Raw genomic sequence first — 17,069 nt, forward strand, 5'->3', positions numbered from 1 at the left:
AATATTTAAATCCTAACTCATGAAAACAATACTTAGATAATTCTAATAATGCATGTGTGGTGGGAGAAACAACTAAATATGTTTCTTTAGCAAAGGTCCCGAGCTGGAAGTGTTAGCTTTCCAAACATCTAACCATAACAGAAATATTTTTAAAACTTCATTCAAAGAATTATTAGGCAATATTGGCATTTGCAATGAATCCTTTAGCATCTGACCTTTCAAAGGTGTTTTAACATTGACAATATTCCATCAGTTATAAATTAGTTTTATGAAACTGGCAGTAATAGCATAATTTGAAATATTCTCCTTGCCAACGGTAGAAAGAGCAACAATAACATAATTGTTAAAAATACTGTTAACAAGTTTGACATTTTGTCTCTCCATGTTTGATGGATTGTGATTTTAAGGATAATCCATATGCATATTTTCTAAAGAATTTGACTCAATTTCATAAAGGTGTTTTAGTGATTTAAATGAGGCAGTGGATAATGGTAATTTCTCAAAATTGTCAAAATCAAGATAATAAAATGCTTGTTCATAATTTTTTAATTCATCCAGTTATTTCTTATACTTTTAAAGATATGAACAGAATTGATTATAAAAAAAGGGATCACTTTTATTGCATGTGTTCTGATAAACAATACTTAACTGGGGTGGGGAAGGGGAAAAAAAACATTGCTTTTCTGTTTATAGCATTATTATCACTGACAACACACACAACTTTAAAGCCTAAACTATGTAAACCAATTATTGTTTCCTTTAAAACTGAAAAAAGGTCTTCAGCTTGGTTTTTTTAATGGGCAGTATATGTAGAACTTCTTTAAATGATAATAAACTTTGTATCGTGAATATATATTGTGTATTTGCAACACTATCATTGTTATATGCTATACCAACAGCATTTTCTCTCTTATAGTCTATGTATGGTTTTATGTGTATTTAATCACACATTAATGTAATTATCAGGTCTTCTGAATTTAAGCCATCTGCTTTTTGTTTTATGAAAGATAAGAAGTTTTCATCAGACTGCTCTTTAACGGGATTAGTATTAAATCCAGAAAATATTCTGTAAATTGTTCTTGGATGTGGCATAATGATATTGCATGAACTTCTAAAAAATTTATACACATGGGGAGAAATGGAATATAAAATAACGAAGAAAACATACATATGTGATGAATAATGCGTTCCTTTTTAGAAATAAGCTTGGACAGTTGTTCTATAATGAATTCCATAGTTTGCTGTTTATCACTATCATCATTCTTAACAATTTGCAATAGAGTAATAGCTGTTTTTATAACATTGGAAAATAAATTTTCATTTTGTGGTTTAGAAATATTCAATACAAAGTCTAAAACTTCAAAAAAACTATTTATATTATTTATTACATTAAGAAACGCTTCTTTATCTATTATTTTTAATTCTGATTTACCAATAAAAACATGACACAATTAATTTTCTGCCACTACTACTGAAGCTTCAATAATCGGTACAGACTCAGTATCAATAATAAGAAAAACAACTTTACCTTCTTTGAAAATAACTGTCCAAGCATCAGGAACATTCGCAGATTTTATGCACGATAAAAATTCAGAAAATGAGTAAAAAAATTTTTTCCTGTAGTAATTTTCCTTTTTAGTTAGGCTTGCAGCAAGTGCAATCTGTGTATTGTTTCTATCAATTCGAACTCTTCTATTATCGGCACTTTCTCTTGAAGTTGAAGATTTACCTGATAAATATTTTGGACAGCCAGGCAGTTGTGAAGGTACAGCATCCTTTCGAAGCCTTGGACAAATCAAATTAATTTTTATTGAAGTTCCTTTTTTCTCATCAAAATGTTCGACTGCTCTTTCAGTATCTGCTTCGAAAAAATGTTTTTCACAAAACTAAAAAGGATGTAAAATTCAGTATTGAGTATCACTGTAGATTCATAAGAAAAATCTTACAAATAATTTAAATGTAAAATGAAAATACAGATTTCCATGCAATATGTTAGATTTCCATTCAGAAATAAATTTTGGAACCTGTAAAATACTAGGTAGAATTCAGCTACCTAGTACTTCAACACATATTCTACACATTATGTACTGGAAACAACACAGACATTATAACATCATTCCAGTACATACACTAAAATTCAGCTGATATTCTAGAAAGTTTCATGAAATTTTTGCTTACCTAATATATTTAATTAATATATAATTACCTAATATGTTTAATATATATTAATTATGACATAATTACCTAATCTATTTAATTAATAATTAACTTAAATGTTATACTTTAATTAATATCTCACTAAATTTCATTGCAGATTTAAATGCTAATTCAGAAGTCAAACAACAAAAATCAGTGTTATATTTACAAAATTTTCACAGGACTAGTTTCGATGGTTTTACTGAACCACCATCCTCAGCTGCAAAACCGCAAATGAACAAGATAGGAAATTAATATTTTATTTAATGTGATTTAAATGCTTTAGAATTAATGACTAACTGCTGTATTATTTGTTGATTTATGTATCAGCGTAATTAATTTCAGATTTTATAGAATTAAGTTTATAATAACAATATCATTTATAGAAGTTAAATCAGTATCAAACAAGCAACAATAATGGCTGATTTTTGATCGAGCAATAAATATTTTTTAAATGCACGAATTATTTTTTCAATTAAAAAAATCATAAGTTTAAAAAATTAATTATACATACCTTAGGATGTTTTGATGGAATGAAATTCTGCTAGTGAATTGCAATGAGCCATTCTGCGCAATGAATCCGATTTTTGGGTATAGAAAATATCTGTACTTTTTCATCGTTTGGATAGTTTCCTCTGCAGTTAGGAACACAACAAGTATAAATCATTCTTCAACAGGGGCCCACCAGCGGCCGAGCGGTAACGTCGCTGAACACTGGTAGTTCGGTCCGAGGTTCGAATCCCGTGAACGGGCTGGCTGCATGGGTGTTTTCATGGTTTTCCTTATGTGTAACGTGTATACGAGCCAGTTTCCCTTAGAAAGTCCTCCACGAAGGCATCCCTCCCCTTAGGCAGATAGCCCTAGTGTGCTTTGCCATAATTAAATACACACATTCTTCAACAGATTATTAAAAAATGAAATATTATTAAATCTTTTATGCAGTATACAAATCTTCCACTAAAACTACAAGCATGCTTGCACATTACCACCGAAAGAGCCGTGACGGTTTGTTATGCCTACTAATCCCCGTTCTAGTGACGTCACATGCAGCAGAAGGGAAGCCTTGTTATTCCGGTGGTGATGCATGAGCCAACGCTGTTTGAAATTAACGAAATTCACTATCTGACCAACTGAAAGCATTTGCTTCGGTAAGTTTTTCGTTATTCCATTTGATAGAGAGATGGCCAGGTTTATGATCATCCTCCGCAGATGTGAAGTGTAAATATCATTTGAATGTTCATCTATGGCCTTATGGTTTTCACTGCATTTTCACTGAATGCTTTCTTATACATTAAATTCATGGTCAATTTCCATAACGTAATGAAAATGAATCCAAATTGCTGATTAGATCTGTGTTTAAATCTACCATTTTCCACTGTGGTGGATTTCCTAGTATCACCTCCTCACTATCATGTCTCGTGTAATTCTGACAACAGAGGCCATCTGAACAACATTGCTCAGGGTTCATAGCAGTCCTTACAAATGCTTATAAATCCTTATATTTCAAAATAAAATATAAAAGCCCTTATAGGTGCTTAATTTTTCTTTAAAGCCCCCCCCTTTTTTTTTAAATGAACATGCATTTTTTCCCCGTACCAAAGCCGAAACTGAATAAACAACTGTATGCGAGAGTACAGACAGGTGTACGTTGTTCTATTGGTCAAAGAATTGCAAAAGCCGTAGAAAATTCCGGTACATTCGGTATTCTTTTCCTCCCACCCAAATGCTACACACATTTGAATTTCTATCAAGATTTTAATAATTTGCGTTCTCATTCTGCATGGTCAGTTCACAGTCATATTTATTATGATTGTTATGCTTATATTATGAGCATATGTATGAATATTTATAACAATATAGTTGCAGTAACTGATGAAGTATAGATAAACTACCAAAAAATAGGTGTGTTTTTACACAAATTAGCTTTCTAAGGAATAATATTCGGAATGGCTTAAATAAAAGGAAAGTAATCGAATAGTCAAAATAATTTCTCCCCCCCCCCAATACATTATACAGTACGGAGGTTGGGAGGTTCTCCCCTTTATCCGCAAAATCTTAAATATTGAAGCAGCAGACTTTTTTTTTTTTTTTTTTTTTTTTTTGGTCACTGTCCAATCTGGATTGAATAGGACTAAACATTTTTGCAGTCTACCCAACCCAAGCGAAGATTGGTTCTATTCCGGAAATTTAACGCAGTCTGTTGAAAATTAGAATCAGAAACACCCCAGATTAGTAAGTCTCTTTCTTTTCCTTTATTTAGTTCTTAATTCTCCGAACACCGGTAGCTGTTGATTCCGGTTGCATAATATCACATGTGGAAGAATTAAGCATTTTGATATTCAGTCTGAGATTTGTTTATGAACACTTAAAAGAGTTTTACTGTGCTTTCTAAGCAGAATATTTCTCAGTTCCGTTTTGGTCTATTTTTATAAGATGCACATATCGAAATGTCAAAATCATTTATTTAGCCGAGAAATCTAAAGAAGGCTACAATCTCCTCCACTCCTCTTTTTCCAGGTACTACCCGGAATATTCGGCAATTTCCGAGTATGCAGGTTAGTTAAGCTTTTACTGTTAAAGGATGACTACATGAAGCAATTTCCCATTTTCTGATTTCAGAAATGTGCCTCTTTTTTACTTAAATTACTTTGCTTGGAATATATGTTAAGGAAAAACTGTTATGCAATGAAAATTTAGAAAGTGTTCATAATTTTGATTTAAGTTAAATTATTTAAATATTAATATGAGTGGAAAAATAAATTGTATTTATTATTAGGTGCCAAACGAATACAATTAATATGGCTTATTATTAATTTTCTATATTTTGAACTGAAATTTCATCATTAAATCTGGTAATATAGTTTAGTTCTGCATAGTTTTTTTTTCTCTCATTGTAAACTAATTCTGTAAATTGAACTGTCATTTAAAATTAAAAAAAAAAAAAAAAAAAAAAATTGTTTTCCATGGTTGAGGTAATGCTCATTCTCTTAATAAATATTGCATTGCTCATATTTTAAATTACTAGTCTAATTTTTCTTTTAAGGTTATGCAGTTGTGTATAATGTAATTAGACAGGTGCTTATTTTGTTCCTTAAAATGTGCTTGAAAAGTGCTTATAGGTGCTTATTTTTTTAACTAAAATGTGGCTACGAACCCTGTAATTAATTTGGGCCAAAATCTGTTATTTTGTTGTTTTTTTTTGTAACTGTCATTCTGAGTGTGAATTAATGTCTTGGATGAGTACAGAACACAAAGAAGCTATTGTAAAATGACACTGTAAATAACAAGTTATTCCAGAATGAAAGTTTCTCTTTAAATGAAAAGAAACATCTTTCACTTCATAAATTTTCTTTCTTTTATTTTTGTGGTTCCCATTATTCAAAATTGGCAAATTGCTCAAGTGATTGTTAATCTTGTGACATGGATAGGACTGTATAGAAATGAATTTCTGTATCCGTAAAGATATTGAAAACTAACAGATTCATCTTGCTTATCTGAACATGTATTATATCATTTCTTAAAGTTTTTTTGAGTTATCCTGAAAATTTAACTTACTAAAGAAATAAAATTAGCTGTTTGTTCTATCCGTTTCAAATACATGCAGCTCGTTAGAACAAATTTTTTAAAAAATTATATCTGAAAGTTTATAGATGAAGAGAAAATACCAAATGATTCAGAGATTAGTGGCCATATAAATTCTTTTTTTAGTTTATTTTTTAAAGCAAACGAACTTAGAAGATAGCTAAAAAAAGGAAATATATACAAGTGAGCTAATATATATATAAAATTGCAAATATTTTTGTTTTGTATTTTTAATGTGTTATTGTTCTAGTATTCCCCCAAACCAGTCTTATAAATTGTATGTGTTACAAAATTTCCTTGATTGTGATTTTAATAGTGTGTATCTAACAATTGTTTTTAAAAACATTTTTTAATCGTTACTATGTAAATTTTCTTTAAAATACATGTGACTACTATAAGTAAATATAAGTTTTTCAAGAATTTGTAATTTAACACATTGAGCGCGGCGCCAGCAGTTTTAATTTTCGTTTGGCTGCCGTCGGTCCTCGGGACCGACAGTATTAAAGTTAAAAATAAATATAGTCTCGATGAAATGTGATCAAATTTAGTTTTAATGAAATGTATTGAAACATTCTTTAAAAAAGTACAGCTTAGCTTGCTGCCGGCGGAACAGAAAGGACAGCAAATTAGGCACCGCGCTCAATGTGTTAATGTTAACTGCTTGAACACTTTTAAGGAGTTAGTTTTATTCTCAAACTTTGTTTTATGTTAAATATAAGATTCTACTTAAAATTAATGGATTTTACATATTTTTGTTTTATTCTTTGAATAATGTTGAAAGAGTGAAGGTGGTTGCACAGATAATTGCTTTAATTTATATAATTCAGTTTGCTAATAAGTGTTTATATTTTTTGGTAGTTGTCCTTAAATTCCATATGAGCTTGCATAAAGTTATTTGTATTTAGTTGAAATATTTGAATTCTTTCTCAAACATAATAATAAACATTTTAGAAAAGACTCATAAGTATAATTCACCCAGTAGTTGTAACTATTATTCAATGAATCTTGGCTGATGAACTAAAGACCCTTCCTCTTCCTCAAAACAGCATAATGCGTAGAAAAAATGCTGCTCTTAAACATACTGAAGTTGCACATTTGCCAGCACATACCACAGCAATCAAGGGTCTATTGTAGTGACGGAATGAGTGTTAGTTTCTTTATAACATTAAGTGCAAATATAAATTAGCAATGAAAACTAACATTCTTTATGATTTGCTGAACATGTCCTGGAACTACATCTCAGAAAAGATGATGCTCAAGTGTGGTTAAGAGTTCTGAGTACTGGTAGTTAGATTTTTGTCCAAACCAAGGCAAGTGGGTTGGCTACATGATTGGTTTTCATGCTTTTTCCCATGTGTAATGGGAATACGAGACAGTTTCCCTCAAAAAGTCCTCTACAAAGGCATCTCTGCCCTTCCTTTGCTATATTCATATAACCTAGCACAGGAAAGAGAATAAAGAAATGTTTTAAGCATGCTAACCTTTTAATAAATGATGAAATTGAAGAAGTTAACTGAAAACAACATCTTCAACTAATATGAGTTATAAGAAATTTAAGACTTGGGTGTATTTCGACGGAAAATCATTATTGACAGGAGAAGATATCTATTAGTCGCTTTAGATATCTATTAATCCAAGCCCTTCAGTGTCTGATGATGTTGGTAAATTTACTACAAACTAAAGTGCTGAGATGAGGGATGCCATATGAGCATAAAGATAAGAGAATGACATCGAACAAATAATTTTCAGAAGCATTATTAAGAGTTCATAAATGAACTTTTATGTAGCAAATGCCTTTGTTCCTGATTAAAATGCTGTGAAAGTAATTATTTATATTTCTAGTCATATTTATATTAAAATTCCATTGATATTTTGAAGATTATTTTTCTTATTGCTAGTTATCAAAATAGTTCCATACAAGTGTGATTATATTAATTGGCACACTTACTGAACACTGATGGCATTTTTGCTGCTGATGTAATATACGACCTATAATTTTCAGTTATTTATTTCTTACATTATGGCACTAAAATGCTATTTTTAAGTAAAAAATAAATACTACAAAAAATTTTTTAAAAAAAGTTTTCAGATTGTAAATTACATCTACAGGGGCTTTTTTAAAAATGTTTTGTATGTCACTTATTTATTAAATATCATGTTCTACATACTCAAACTATAAAATTCAGTTCAACAGCAACATCGCAAATTAATTTTAAAATGAGCATATCTTTAGAATTTCCAGTACAGAGTCTTGCGCGCTGAAGATAATGTTTCTTCGTACAGTGTTGCCATTGCTTGCTTTGAAATCGTTTAGTTTTTTTGTAATCAAAAATTCATTCAAGTGTTACAAAATCTGAAATCATGCATAAGACAAATTTCAAACTTGCACTTCCACATGCCCGTACTCTATGGAAGATTATGTTATTCAAATTTTCATGGCTCTAGGTACCGTTGTTTTATCACAATGTGATACACACAATGCAGATTCTTCATTATGTAATTTCTTGAAATATAAGACAGAGCAATAATATATAGTGGCAATTTGGATTAATAAATAAAATCTGAAAGGATTCCAATTATAACAGTTACCCCCCCCAAAAAAAAAGCTGTTTTAAAGCCTTTAGATAACCAAGAGCCTTTAGATATAAAAATGAAAAAAATACAAACAAGATTTATACATGGCCTTTAAAGAAATAGATAAATAGGATTGCTCTTGCAAGACACCTCTTTTAGAACTTATAAAAATCTATCCTGAAAAGTTAAAGGAAGTAGCCCTAACAGTAATGGCTCTTCTTCCTACTCAAGTTAGTGTGGAAAGACTCTTCTCAGTTCTGAAGTTTATCAAATCGGATCTATGGTCCTCTAACAAGAAGATCTTGCCAAAGTTTTCCTGTTTCTTAGAAATCACTAATGCCAATTTTTCCATTTCATAATAAATGCTAATTAATATAAAAAATTTGCTATCCATCAGTTTTTTTCTGTAGCATCTATTACTTCTTTTACATTAAAAAAATAAGTTGTACCCATGTGTATATGTTTGCATATACAGTGGTGGCCAAAATTGTGGACACTTGGAAATTTTGATGTTTTTGAATTTTGTGTGCTTATAGCAAATGTTACGTTTCGCAAAATGCAAACTTGTATATATCATTTTAAAGAGAATTTATTACTGAATTCAATACAAAACACAAAATTCAATTATTTGCAATACAAAAAAAAGTTATATGTACTTTAATATAAATAAAAAACACAGTTATGAAGTGGTTTGTAATGTCTAGCTTTCCTGCCCAATCACTGTTCTTGTTCTGAGAATTAATCAAATATTGGTAACTGCCAGTAGAAGCTGACATCATATTTACATTTGAAACAATTCATTATTTTGCTTTGTTCTGTAGGAGAACCTGTTTCTTATACACTGCAATTACAAGTAGGAATTTTTGTAAAAATTTTTAATATTTAGTCAAGAAGCAATGACATCAAATAAAAGAGTAGATTGGACACCTAGAAAGAGATGTAATGTTATTGTGTTACGAGAAAGTGGTCTTTCCTATGCTGAAATTGCAAGACAGGTGGGTGGTTCAGTGACATCTGGAGTCCGAAAGTTTTGTTTACGATATCAGGAGACAAATTCAATAAAAAACAAAGAAGGAAAAGGCCGAAAAAGGTGCACCAGATCTATTGATGACAGAAGAATAAAAAGACTATGTCTCCAAGATAGAAAAATGTCATCAGCGGTCATCAGAAGTGATCTGTATGATGCTGGTGTTTCTGACAGTTAAGAACAATCAGGAGAAGATTAACAGATGTTGGTCTAAGAGGTAGAATTCCACGAAAAAAGCCTTATCTTAATTTTCAGTAACGAAAAAAAAGACTACAGTGGGCAAAGGAACACATTAATTGGACAGATGATCAGTGGTCACAAGTTATATGGAGTGATGAAACTAAGATATCGTTATTTGGTAGTGATGGGCGAAAATATGTAAGACGTAGAATAGGAGAAGAGCTACATCCTGACTGCATTCAAGCAACTGTGAAGAACCCAGTTAGTGTTATGATTTAGTCATGCATGTCAGCAGATGCTATTGGTCGCCTTCATGTCATCTATGGGACACTGAATGCCAGAAAATACATTGACACTATTCTAGAACCAAAACTTCTACCTTCCATCAAAGATTTCTTTCCCAATAATGTTTCGTTTACATTTCAGCAGGATTCTGCTCCTTGCCACACGGTTCAAAATATCGAAACAGTGGTTTCGTACAAAGAGCATTAAATTGTTGTCATGGCCAGGAAACAGTCCTGACCTCAATTCTATCGAAAATTTGTGGCACCGTTTGAAACCTCTTGTCCGAATGAGGCGCCCATCAAATAAAAGGGAACTAATTGAGGCTATAATTGTTTCCTGGCATCATGTAATAATGAAAAAAGAGCTTAAAACTCTTGTCAGCTCAATGAAACGTCGATGTGAAGCTGTAATCAAAAATAAAGGGTACCCTACCAAGTACTGATAACTCACTGCAATCATCACTGTCTAATGTCGTGTTTCTTAACGTGGAGCCCACGCCCCACAAGGGGGCAATGCGACTGTTAAGGGGGGGCAATTCGAAAATAGACTTGTGTAGAGTTTAAGGGGACAAAGGACGTTCTAAATATGTTTCATGAAGTCAAAATTTTTCGAAATTTCATTTTTTATTTCCCAAAATAAAGAAAAATATAAGTGATGTATACGTAAAAAAGTTTTTAAATTGCGGTGCATTTTAAATATTTTATAAAGAATTCTCGCTGTAGACATGGACATTTAAATGCTTTTAAAGGCATTTAAATAACTGACACATTATGCTTTCCAGACGTTTCTCGCACATTTTAGCCAACGAATTTATTTTATTTTTTACTGTAAAAATGGCAACCAGTATATTATTCTTTCCTTGAATGGCAACAGTAGCTGCTTTCAGCTTTGTTTATATTGATATTATATTTATTTCTTTCAGCCCTTAGTGAAATGAGGGGTGCAAGCAAGAAAAAAACGTTCGACAGTGTTTGGAGGCATATTTAAAATTTGGTTTTATACCTGGTCCATTAAATGGTCAACTTTTGTCTTTTATGCCAATAATGCCTGACCAACGAATCAATGAAACTAGGTCGTCTTGAGGCACATTTGAAGGTGAAACATAATGCTGATATTAATTCAGATTTGAATTATTTTCATACTTTAAGGAATTTTTTTGAAAAAAAAGTAATATTAAAGTCTCTATTTACTGCTCATAATGCAACTGTTAATCATGCTCTTGAGGCTATTTATCAAATTTCATTACTCATCGCTTAATCTTAAAAAAGCCTTACTATAGAGGAGAATTCAATCAAACCATCAATATCAGCATTTAAAACTGTTCTAGAAAAAGATGACAATGACGTTAAAGCTATGCCACTAAATAACAATACTGTTTGCAGAAGAAAGATTAAATGAGGATATTGAAATACAACTTGTTGAAAAGCTGAAAAAAATTTTTCGATGCAAATGGATGAACCAACTTTGAGAGACAGTGAGGCCGTACTTGTAACTTATGTAAGATATATTCATAAAGGGGATTTTGCCAAAGAAATATTCTTCTGTAAATCATTAGAAAGCACCACTACCTCCAAAGATATTTATAGTAAGCTAAAAAATATACTAATAAAAAATATAATACATCTTGTACTGCAGATGGTGCTCCTAATAATAGGGTTGAAAAATAAAATAATGCAGGGAATAAGAAAATGGGGTTGCTTAAAATTGATAAAAGATGAGAATCCAGGAATGCTTCTTGTGCATTGTGTTATTCATAGAGAAAACCTGGTAGTTAAAAACAATTCACCTGTTCTAAATGAAGTACTAAATTCAGTTATAAGGTGAATCAATGCTATTAAAATTAGGGCCAAATGCGAATGTCTTTTCAAGTTATTTTATGGAGAACAAAATGAAGACTATATGAGACTTGTACTTCACACTGAAGTAAGAAGGCTGTCAAAAGGGAACTGCTTGGAAAGATTTATGGAACTATTTGATACTCTTAGTTATTTTATAAGCGAAAAACCTAAAATGAAAAATCCGTTAACAGATGATAACAAGGCAATTGTGGGTTATTTAGCCGATATCTTTTAAAAAATTAAATATATTAAATAAACAACTTGAAGGAGCAAATAAAACTTATGTCGATGCAAAAAGAATATATTTGGTTTCATTATCTTTGTTGAATTATGTCAGGCATATAATATTTACCACAAAAATTTTGAAAAGTCTCATTGGCTCCCAAAATATGACGTGACTACCACTATACTTGTTATTGTAGATCATCTGAAAATTTTATCGGCTGATTTAAAAGATTTTGTAACTTAAAACAAATTGATTTCCCAACTTGGATGATGCAGCCAATGCTAGTGGATTTGGCTGATATTTCAAATATGCAGTAAAAAGAATTCGCAGAAATGCAAAATGATCAGTCAATTAAAACTTTGTTTAATATAAAAGGAGCGATGACATAGCTTTGTGAGGAAACTAGAATCAGATATCCAAATGCAACAAAATTTGCAAGAGAACTATTGTTACCACTTCCATCTTCATATTTTGCTGAATGTGGTGCCATAAATGATTTGCTGCTAAAAAAGAAAAAAGAAAAAAAGAAATTGGTTGGATATAATGAAACCGGCAGACTTGAGACTCAAGTTATCTAAATTGGAACCTGACATAAAATTTCTTTGCAGCAAGTATCAAGCGCAAGGAACTCACTTAATTTAAATAATAAAAATTACTAATACTTAAAATGAAAAACTTTCACTAAAATGAGTTTTTTCTTGAATTTCAGTTCTCTGTGTTTTTAAAGTACACTTACTGTGTTTGCTCACAAAATTTCGTAGTCATTTCTTCCTAAAAGCTATCATTCAAGTTTCGTTCGTGAACATTTCAATTTTTAAATATTAAAAATTATGTATATGTTAGAGGGAGCTTAAAAATTTTAGAGAGGATAGCACAAAAAAGGTTGGGAAAAACTGATCTAATGTATATCGATAACTACTATTGTTTAACTTTTTTTGTATTGCAAATAATTGAATTTTGTGTTTTGTTTTGAATTCAGTAATAAATTCTCTTTAAAATGATATATACAAGTTTGCATTTTGTGAAACGTATCATTTTCTATAAGCATACAAAGTTCAAAAACATAAAAATTTCCAAAAGTGTCCACAATTTTGGCCACCATTGTATATGAAGGAGTCGGAGTCATTAAAATTCCAGGAGTCTGAGCCGGTCATTTTACCTACCGACTCCACAGCCCTGGTTTCTACGCCTTCGGTGTCATTTTGACGAGTGAGACCAGTTTTATGCACAAAATTATTGCCTTCTTAACCGATGCCCGAGTTGCTTGTTTTTGCATAGAAACTATAATTGTAATTTTTTTAATTGTTTTAACTGTATTTAGTGTTTTATGTTTTTCTATACCTTTCAATTTTGAATATAGGATTTTGAGTTTTTATGTATTTTTGCTTTGTCGTGAAGTGAGAACTGAATTATGAGAAATATATCTCTAATGAAATTCAAAGCAATATGTAAATGAAATGCAGGAAAAAGTGTGTATAATTTAATATTTCATACAAGGAAGTCGTGCTGTACAGATCAGCTTTTTTAAACATTCGTTCTTAAAACCATTAATTAAGTTGTTAACTTGCCTTTTTTTAATAAATCCATTATTTTTTTTATCTAATGGCATTTGCAGTCTTCTGTAAATATTATTTTTAATATATATAATTTTAAGAGTAGTGTGTATTTTCGAGTATAGTAATTTATGAATACAGAAAATGTGAATTTGTCACTTGCAAAACTGTAATGTATTTTGGTTCTTAGGTTGACTTCGTCATTAAGGAGGCTACCGACCTGGAAAATCTAGCAGTTCTGTATGAAGGCTGGACCCCATGGGTGTGATTTAACTATCCAGTACCTCCTGTGCGAGGTCCAGTTTCATCTCTATGCAAGCAAGGGTCAAATTACTTGACCCACTCATACCAGTGTGGACGAGAAGGCGTGCTTGTTATTGTCATTGTCTCGCCAACACTCGTCCATCATCCAACGCAGAGCTTGCCCCAATCACTACAAAAGCGTCGCTCCATGACCACTAATTGCAGGCAAGACATCCTCTAGCATCCGAATGACACAGGAGATGTACCGGTTGCTACATTACTTCAGAGCAGATATTGTGAGAATTACGTTTACAACTATCTTAAACAAATGACTGTTTAAAGGGTGCATTCTAGTCTTTTCTTTCTCCTCTTTTTGAACATTTTAGCAGTTTATCATTATATTGTTAATGGGATTAAAGGGCATTGTTTAATTACATTATAGGATTGCAATCTGTATATTCTGCTCAGAAGCTTTTATCATCTCAATTTTGAATTTTGTGCATTAAATATATTTTTACATGCTTTTCATTTTAATAGATAACTATAAATTCATTTCTGGCTTAATTTATTAAGTAAGCATCTGAATTAATTCCCCCCCCCCAATAAAAGTTCTAATTTTGAGGTTATTGCTTGCCTATTTTTATAGATTTGTTTAAATTTTGTTTTGGTGCTAATGCGGTTTTATGTATTTTTCTATGAATACAAAAAGATGGAAGATTAAAAATATTGTTAGATGTGATTTATGAAAATAGCTAATGTGTTGTAATGGAATTTACTTCATACATGTTCAATATATATAAAAAGCGTAATTTTTTTAACAAGGCATATCACTATACTAATTTGTCTAATACATGGAGAGAAATGTAGAAATTATTAAATATGAGCGTATTTGTTTATTGAATTTCTGAATATATTGTGCAGATTTTCTTTTTATCTATAAAACAAAAAAGAATCCAAAGGTTGGAAGGTGTCAGAGCATCTAAAAAATAGATCTCTGATTGCAATTCTGTGCTGTTTGGAAACTGTTAAACATCTATATTTAAAAATAATTTTGTATTGATCTGCATTTTCATTACCTCAAGACTATTTGCAATTTTTACATCATCTTATAACAAATTTTAAAAATTTATTTTAGTAACTAAATGCATCTGCATTTTGAGAAAAGTAATCTTAAAATTCCAGTATCATATCAAAACTAGTAGTTAATTTAATAGCATCTAAAAACATTATTGCATTTTCTGAAAAGTGCCACTCTGGCAATGCAGTAACATGGATTAAAACCAGTACAGTTTTTCATAAATCTAATTAAATCTGTGAAGGTGTATTCTAAATTTTTGTCTTTAATAATAATAAAAAAATCCTCATAAAATTTATACATATTTTAATGTGCAAAATAATCATAGTATAAATAAAAACTATACATTTTATTTCTAGTGAAAAGGAACAGCTTGAAAGGGCATTAGTTGATGAATTGTTTAGTGTATAGCTTTATGTAAAGGCTTTAATAAATTCCATTATTTTACTATAAAAGGAAATCAGCACTCAAATATATTCAATATATTTACACAATGGGATAGAAACATGCACCTTCATGTATAATTTTTAGTTCAAATCTTGGTAAAAGGATAAAGTTTTTTTCAGATGTTAATTTAAAAAAGGAAATTAAAATGTTTTGCTTGTGTTCTTTATTTATCCAGTACTCAATCAAAAGTATATTTCAGTAATCTGAAACAAGTTATGTAACACTTTAATGAAATTATATTAGCATTCTATTAAAAACTGTTTTAAAGAGCAGTATTTATTGTGAGTATTTGAACATCAAGTAAGACAAGACATAAAATGTTTTGAAACTTTATACTATAAGACCTCAGTTATCTGAATTAACTTAAAAAAGAATACCATTTGATATAATCATAGGACTGAAAAACTACATATATTTCTCAACAAATAAATAAATTACACCGATTAAAATTTTTACTCCTTAAAGTAATTCTAACATTTTTCCGACAGAGGAATATATTTCTGACTAAAAAGAAGGCCTTTACTATTTCAGTTTCATATGCGTATTTTATTAAATATAATTTAAATTTTCAAACTAGCTGATATCAAAAATTTATAAAATTAGACAACTGAACTCCTGTGGTATTTTTAATTTATGCATTATTATCAGAATACAAATTTGGTATTTAATTCATCTTTTATTGCTTGTTTTAGTGATATTATTCAATGACTATATGCCTAGTTTTAGTTTCTGTCACCCTTTTTATTCTCACATGTAATTTTGCGCAGTTGTCCAAAGCTGCTTTTTATGAAATAAGAATTATACTGTGCTGTGTGCCACAAATACAAAATAATGTGAAAGTTAAACTGTTCCAGTTGATTGAAAGGACATTTGACTCTTCACATGACTTTTTGGTTACATTGTACCATTCATATTTAAGATTAAAAAGTAAATTTTTTAAAAAGTGGTTTATCTCTTCATATGTTTCTTGACTGTTCACATAACATTTATTTATCCTGATATGTTTTTCCTTAAAATATTTTAGAATTATCATTTTAAATTAGTGTGTTTTATATTTCTGCCCTTTTGTGTGTTTAAAATGTTTTTCTTCGTGTTTTGATTCATATGGCTAATTGGTTTCAAGAATGATAAGCCATGATTTCAGCACTTATGTATTTGTACGTATTGTGGAGTTTTGTTGGATGTGAAGTTGTAATTACTGTTAATGGATGCATATCTACCATTCATAGTAATTACTTGTAGTTGGTGTACTATTGAATCATACTGGATTGTTCTCCATGAAAGATATGTTTGGAAAATAAAAATTTCATCCCTAATTGGCATCTGATTTTTCATTAAATTTATATTCACATACTTAAGACATATCTTTTAATGAAATAAGAATTACTTGTATTAGATACGAAGGAACTTTCTAGAATTTTATCAAGCAGATGAGAATATAGTTTTACGGTACATTTTAAGGAAATTCAAGTATTAAAAACCAATATGAAAATATAAACCATTAAAAAATGTATATTTTTAGAAAAGATTTAAAAGGAAATGTACTATAGAATATTAATCTTGTATAGTTTCACTGGCTCAAATACAGAATGATTCTGGATTTAATGTATTAGGACGAGGATGCATGCATACTTTATAAGTTCAGTTTGTTAGTTTTTAAAGGGAGAATATTTGATTTAATCTAACTGTTCAAAAAAAAATGCTGCTGAAGAGTAACAATTACTTTAATATATATTTTAAAGATAAGGCTGCACAAAATTGTCATTCTACTTTTTTTTTTTGGTATATATAAGCTAGTGTGGTAATTTAAAGCACATAAGTACAGTGCGCAAAAAAAGAGGGG

The 17,069-nt window shown here is 30.3% G+C and overlaps 1 protein-coding gene across 4 annotated transcripts in view; it reads left to right on the forward strand.

The window, feature by feature from the left end:
* nonC (serine/threonine-protein kinase Smg1) overlaps nucleotides 1–16,542 on the forward strand; it is a 219,019-nt gene extending 202,477 nt beyond the window's left edge. For 3 of the 4 annotated variants that reach the window (XM_085813192.1, XM_085813194.1, XM_085813196.1), the window contains one exon: nucleotides 13,652–16,542. In XM_085813192.1, coding sequence (XP_085669318.1) covers nucleotides 13,652–13,729 — 78 coding nt within the window. In that variant the 3' untranslated portion in view covers nucleotides 13,730–16,542. Of the gene's footprint in view, nucleotides 1–4,343; nucleotides 4,424–13,651 lie in introns of those variants that run through there. The other variant, XM_085813193.1, reaches the window with a different exon arrangement.
* Nucleotides 16,543–17,069: the final 527 nt, after the last annotated feature.

Source organism: Stegodyphus dumicola, chromosome 3 (genome assembly GCF_044657685.1).
Source record: "Stegodyphus dumicola isolate Sdum_Otavi_A_Nest chromosome 3, ASM4465768v1".
In the NCBI taxonomy this organism is placed as follows: Eukaryota; Metazoa; Arthropoda; class Arachnida; order Araneae; family Eresidae; genus Stegodyphus; species Stegodyphus dumicola.